Raw genomic sequence first — 7440 nt, forward strand, 5'->3', positions numbered from 1 at the left:
CGTACTTTTGACGTATGACTCGTTCGCTTTCGTTGTTTGTGTATGCGTAATTGATTTGGACTCGTCCTCTGGTGGGTTATGGTTTTGTGTGTTAGGACGTGGGAATAATACGACGGTCGAGACTGAGTCGAGGCCATCACCACAACCTGGTAAGGAACCGGGTGAAACGAGTTCTGTGACGGAGGACGACGCATCTGAAGACGATAGTGATAGTCGTGAGGCGCAATATCGCTGCTCGCATTGTTTCACTACAAGTAAGTTTTATCCGCCATTTTGTTTTATTAAATACAAAACTATATAATATAATTTATATTTAGACTCACGTGATTGGGCTACTGGTGGTAAAGATCGCCAATTGCTCTGCTACGACTGTCGCGCCTATTACAAGAAAACCAACGAATTACCGCTGGTCAAGGATAAGGATAAAAACGCCAACGCAAGCAGCGACAAGGAATCAACGTATCTATTCCGCCCTGTTGCCGAATCGCCGGACGCCAGTCCACAACGCATGCGCACGCGTAACAAAGCCAAGGAACAGACGAGTAATCGCGGCCAGCGCCCGAAACGCGGCGCGGAGACACCCGAACCCAAAACGCCCGTCAAGCAAGCAACCACAAACACATCCGGCTCTCCAATGGAGAAAACAGCGAACAACGGCACTCCTGGCAAGAGTAGCAAGAAAGGCACCAGCGGGAGTAAGGATTCATCACGCCAGGATAAAGATAAAGAAACGCCGAGTAAGAGTCGCAAGCGTGGACAAGAGAAGCCCGAAGATGTGGGCGATGACGACAAGGATCTCTCGCTGTATAAAAAGAAGCGACCTGGTGAACGCGCCGAGAGTCCATCGAGTATCACGACTGATTCCGGCAGTATTAACGACGAAGCGGAGGCGAATGATGCGGAGAGTGAGAGCGCCAGGGATGTATCATCGCCTGCGCCACCAACGAGCGCTGTAGTTCCGATTATCGAGAAGGAAAAGGAGCAAACACCTGCGCAGACTCCAGAAAAAGAAACTCCTGTTAATATTAAAGACAATAAAGAGAAGAAAACGTCGAAAGTGGAGACATCTACTGTGGCAGAGAATAAACCACCAGTGGTGCAACCAACACCGGTTATAACCACCAAACCGGAAGCAGCGCCATTGAACGTCTCCATTCGTCTACCAGATGATATCAACGAGAGGAAAAATCTCATGAAGAGGAATATTGAACACACTGATATGAAATACTCTTCAGATGCGTTGAAATCCTTCCCGGAAGTCAAAAAAGAAATAAAATCTGAAGTTAAAGCGGAAGCTGATATAAAAGAAGAACAACCGGAACCTAAGGAGCAGATCCCAGCGCCACCTATGAGTCATTCTATCCCTAACCCTGTCACACCTCCGGTTTTACCTCCTGTGACACCAGTGGTATCCGCACCTGCTGCTCCTGCACCGGAAAAGTTCAAAACAGAGTTGATTATACCCAAGATCAACATGGATAAAGTCCAGGTGCATATTAAGGAGGAGATTATGGATACTCCTGAAGCTTTGAACCTCAAAGACCATGACCCTTATAAAGATGCGTATAAACCACCGGAAATGTTACACCTGGGACCTAATCATCCTTTGAATCTGAAGGAATCTTCGATGGAGAGGCCCAAAGAGCAGGTGTTGACTGTAAACCCACAGTTTGTTAATAAAGATAAGGAACCCAGTGGGTTTAATGTGGTACCACCTGGAGGGATGACCCAAGGAGGACCTCCGCCGCCTCCAATGGCGACGAGTGTTCCAGGACCTGCTCCAGGCCCACCTCCGGTAATGCATCCGCAACCATTGAATCATATCAAGATTGAACCGAGGGATGAACCCATGGAGCTGACGAATAACAGTAATAGGGAGTATATGCCCATTGGACCACCTCCACCGCCTATATCACAACCATTGAATATCCCTACGGTGATACCCATGATACCATCGAGGTCCATGGGAGAGTATCCGAATATGCCTGGGTTGCCTCCGCCTTTACCTGGGGTAGTACCTGTTTCCAGTGGTGGGGAGGAGGAAAAACGTGTTGATCCTGCTAAAGATCGTGTGGATAGACAGGAGAGACCAGAAAGGTCTGATTTGAACCTATCTGCACCTCCCATTGGTCAACCTCCTTTACCCTCACTAATGCAGAATAGTAATCTGGTGACCATTGGAGGTAACCAACCCATGAACTCATACTTTATGCCTTATGGACAACATCAACATGGCCCACATCCGCATCATGGTCAGCATTCACCTAGGGATACCAAACCACTGGGTTTACCACCAGCGCCACCTGTCTCCAGTGCTGCACCTCCTATTTTAGGACAAAACGAACCGCAGAATTTGAAAATCAAACAAGAACCTGAGTTGGTAACACCAAGTGGTTTACCATCTTCTATTGCAACAGCTTATGGTCAACACCCTCCATTATCAGTTGGACAGGATAGAGGACCAGGACCAGGACCAGGTGCGTTTGGTCCACCTCCACCTTCAATCATCTCAGACCCTCTACAGAGTTTGAAAGATGTAAAGGTACCAGGGTTCAGTCTCCCTAATGCTGTTGGGCAGATTGATCCACCTGGACCAACTGGACAGAACCACTCATCACATTCTGCAAACATAAACACAAACACAGGAACAGGTGGTACTTCCTCCACGGATATAAACATCAAAAAAGAAGTCCCGGAGTATTCCCTACCACCACCGAGTGCGTCACCTAGTCAAGCGCATCTACCACCAACGATACCCCCACATCCAGGCATGCCACCCATGCAACATCATCCGGGCCTACCACCACACCCACCTCCGAGTTTATCCCGGAATCATCAGCGTCACGTGACCGAGATAGAGACCGTGACAGGGATAGAGAAAGAGACAGGGAACGTGATCGTGATAGAGATAGAGAACGAGACAGAGAGCGAGATCGTGAACGTGATGAGAAACGCGATAGGGAGAGTATCACCCCAAAGCGCACCAGCAGTACCCCCACTCCTATCGTGGTCAGTCAAACACCTCCTCTAAGAGTAATGGCCACCAACTCCCCACAACCCATGTCCAATCATTCAGCGATCAATTTGATCAGTCCCACATCAGCCCTGCATCAAGTACCCACATCACTAGCCCAACAGATGCAACAACATTCACCCTATGGCCCAATGCCACCTCCACATCACCTCATGCATCCCTCACATCTCTTCCCGCATATCCCTCCGTTCCATTCACACCCTTATGGGGCTTATGGGTTTGGTTATCCGTATCCTTACGGGCCCGTGCCACAACCCCATCCGATTCCACCTCCGTCAAGTCAAAGGTCCGTGGAGAAAGCGATTGAGACCTCGACGACCATGTTGTCCGCGCACAATACAAACTCAACCAGTAGTGTCACCACTCGAAGAGAAATCCGTGATGCTGATGAGCATGGATTGGAACGCCATCAGACTCAGGAAACCACTCTGACGCACCATCAAAGCACCTCGAATCACAGCGCTGTGCATCAGTCCATTGAAAAACACCCGTATGGTTCGAATCATTCAATGACCATTTCCCACTCGACTAGTTCCAGTAGTTCGCAGAGTGTGCAGCATAAGGTTAAGCAGAATGTGGTGAGGACTTCATCGCCGCATGGCGCTGCGGTGACGCAAAGCGCGAGTATGAATCATACTAGTGGAGGTGGGCAGCATTCTCATACGCATTCGCATATACATCATCATGAAAGGTTGTCGCCGTTGGGGTTGAGGCATGTGCCGGGTGGGTTGAAACCGCCTGGTGGGCCACCGCCGCAGACTAACCCGCATCATTTGATGATACAACCGCCGAGTATGGGGCATCATCCTCCGCCGCCATTGGGCCCGCCTAGTATGGCGAATTCGTCGCTAGAGCAGTTGAGAGCGCATGCGGCGCAGGCTGCGGCGAATATGCAACAACAACAGCATGCGATGCATGCGGCTGCTGGTGCGCATGCGCCGCCGACGATATCGCCGATTACGCCGAAGGTTGAAGAGGTTAAGATTGAACCGGAGCCGGAGATTGTCGCTGAGGAAGAGCAGACTAGTCCGCTTGGACCACCGAGGGGACCATCACCGGAACCGAGGATAGAGGATTCGGAATGTCATCGAAGTCAAAGCGCAATGTAATTATTTCTGTTAATATTTATATTTTATTGGTTTATAACCTAAATTTTGTATTTATGTTTAGATTCTTGAGGCATTGGAACCGTGGTGATTACAATTCGTGCACACGCACGGATCTAACCTTCAAACCCGTGCCGGATTCGAAATTAGCGCGCAAGCGCGAAGAACGCCTTCGTAAACAAGCAGAAAAAGAACGTGAGGAACGTGAACGCGCCGCGCAGCACCAACAGAGTCGCAAAATCACCACGCCGGATAAACCCGATGTTAAACCGCCATCTCGCGGACCAATGGAAACTGTCACATCACCGTATGACAGATTTCCACGGCCTGGCTTCACCGATACGCCTGCATTGCGGCAACTCTCCGAGTATGCGCGTCCGCATGCCGGATTCAGCCCAGGTAAAGGTAAAGCTCATCCATTTCATTATCATTATCACATCATATCACATCACATTCATTCCATCAACATTAGTATTTAGTTCTGGGGCTGGTTTATTAACTTTTTGTTGTCTTTGCTCACTATGGGCGGTCTAGGTCACATGCAGCGATCGATGATGCAGTCGCATTGTATTGATCCCCTCCTGCAATACCAGATCAATACGGCGGCCATGTACGGACCTGGTGCGCGTGAGCGACTTGAATTGGAACACTTGGAACGCGAGAAGCGTGAGAGGGAGATTAGGGAGTTGAGGGAGCGTGAGTTGAATGATCGATTGAAGGAGGAGATTATGAAGACGGGGATACGCGCGCCGCCCAATCCGATGGATCCGCATTGGTTGGAGTTGCAGAGGCGGTATGCAGCTGGCATGGCTGGACCTGGAGGTAATGTTTTTATATTATATTATATTATTTTAGGTTATGTTTTGTTTTTTGGTTAATTTTTGTTGGTTTTTATAGGACCTGGTGTACCTTTGCATCACTTGGCGTTTTACCCAGGCGCCGGTGCAAGCAGCGCACAACTAAATCAATTGGAACGTGAAAGACTGGAGCGTTTAGGTATACCACCACCGCCCGGCCCGCAGGGGCCACCTGGCGGACCACAGGGACATCATCCACATCCGCATGCAGCACAATTGGAAGCGGAGAGATTGGCGTTGGCGACTGATCCAATGGTATGTTTATAAGTTATGATTTTATTTGTGTTTTTTTTGTTTTGTTTATTTTTCGTTTGTGGATATTTGTACGTTTTGTTTTTGTTGAATAGGTGCGTTTACAGATGGCCGGCATCTCGCCGGAGTACCATGCGCACACGCACGCACACACGCATGCGCACACACACCTCCACCTGCATCCGCAGCAGCAACAAGCGCAGCAGGAGGCGGCTGCGGCTGCTGCTGGTTTTCCACTACCAGGTAAATAATTGCAATACATTCAATAAAATGATAAATATATTAAACATGATTGTGTAAGCATCAGGAACGCCAGGATACCCGCGACCAGGGCTTATTCCGGGCAGGGATGGGCCGCTCGGGTTGCATCATCCGGATATTTTAGGTCGGCCTTATGCTGATCAACTAGCACACCAGGTAAGAGATGCATTTTGATGTGTTTTAAATAAAAATATACATTTTATACACACACGACACTTACACTAGAAACAATTGCAACACACGATTCAGCAACAGTTCAATGGCAACTTTCCACCGATCGGTGCGCTATTTTAAACATGTACACACAAAACAACACAAACAACACACATATTGGTAGTTAGATTGTAGTTTTATTTTGAGAAACATAATAATCATGTTTTGACGGTTTACAGAGACAGATGTTATTGGAACGCGATAGATTCCCACCGCATCCGTCAATTGTCGCTCAGCACGAAGAATATTTAAGGTAAATATTCGGCATTTTTAATTTAAATAAGTTGAAAGACATGCAAAGACACTTTGTATGAAATAAGTTAGTTTTTCATTTGTTACAATTCAAATCGAAAGTGTCAAACATATGAAAGTTAGAGTTAAATGTCAAATATTAGAGGTTGACAGCAGCATTATGGCGCGATATTCAAAATTTGCTCAAAAAGTTACATTGATATATCATCACAGCTGTTAAAATTGCCTATCCATTGTATATCTCCATTGAGGTATACAACATAAACCATCCATGTCATCTATATGATCCCATAAAGCCTCTCACACAAAATGACAACTGTGACTCTTAACATTTCAACCAATCAGCAACCAGGATTTATACACGTCAACCCCCAACTTTTATCCGCCTAGTTTTTGGTAAAAATAATAATCAAATATATTAATAAATGTTTTTGTTTGTAGGCAACGCGACCGTGAGATGAAAGTCCGAGCGCTAGAGGAAGCCGCCCGAGGCGGTTCAAGACAGTAAGGTATCCACCCGCAGCGAACAATCGCTCACTAACACTGATTTTCTTGACTTGTTGCAGGCGCTAGTGACTTTTCAGCAGCTGACTATTTGTACAACATAATTTATAAACCAACCACACACACACACACATTAATTCTAAGGCGTAATTAGCAACTACTAATGAAGCAACAACCATCAAAACAATTTATTTATGAAGTAAAAACGATATCGGCGTGCGCACGCGCGGTTTTGTACATATATACATATAGACGATAACAACTATTATTTTACTACGGACGGTTTTGAATCTAGCGCGTATATTGTATTTGTAAACATGAATTCTGAGATCGCGTTGTGCATTGTATTGTAAATAGGTTTTGCAAGTCAATCATTGCTGCTTTAATATATATCGGAATTTATTTTTAACGAACGACATATATGAATAGGACCAAAAATGGTTTAGGATCAGAAATTGTGTGTGATTTATGTAATTGTTTCCAACGCAAGATGACAGAAAATGATAATACAGGTTTCTTCATTTTCTGTGCGTTGTGGAAACAAAAGCGCATGCGCATACATTTGTACATATAATGACATAGCGTTATTTTCGTAAGGTTTATTACGTTCTCTTCACAATTCGAGTTCTGATTTGGTGATCAAAGTATTATTCTAAATTTATTATCTCCACCGCGATGCTAGATTGTAAGCGTTTTTTGATCGTTTAATATCGGATGTAAGGTTGTTCATGTGCAGATCATGTGCGAAGCGCAAGACATTATACAAAATGGTGGATGGAAGTGTGGCTAAAGAAATATCACACGCGTTTGCACATGAAGCGTCATGTCATGAGACTTGGTGATGTGTTGTTGTACACGCATGCGCAACATGGCGAGTCTTTCGATGGAACGTTTGACACTTAGGTGAAGTAATAATTTATTCAGGTGACGAATGCGCATTAACTTTTAGAAATCTCCCATG

General features: G+C 46.1%; 1 protein-coding gene across 1 annotated transcript; it reads left to right on the forward strand.

The window, feature by feature from the left end:
• Positions 1-14: 14 nt before the first annotated feature.
• Positions 15-6888, forward strand: LOC135803318 (arginine-glutamic acid dipeptide repeats protein-like). The gene is given in 12 exon segments (XM_065316909.1): positions 15-21; positions 96-254; positions 318-2839; positions 2842-4139; positions 4205-4545; positions 4675-4962; positions 5038-5252; positions 5345-5492; positions 5551-5666; positions 5903-5976; positions 6417-6484; positions 6542-6888. Coding segments are annotated over 11 exon segments (5235 nt in total). The 3' UTR covers position 6484; positions 6542-6888.
• The last annotated feature ends 552 nt before the right edge of the window (positions 6889-7440 follow it).

The sequence above is a fragment of the Atheta coriaria genome, unplaced genomic scaffold (assembly GCF_025399875.1).
Source record: "Atheta coriaria isolate IRGN ID8LTWV9N9 unplaced genomic scaffold, Caltech_Dcor_3.1 hic_scaffold_2_pilon, whole genome shotgun sequence".
NCBI lineage: Eukaryota > Metazoa > Arthropoda > Insecta > Coleoptera > Staphylinidae > Dalotia > Dalotia coriaria.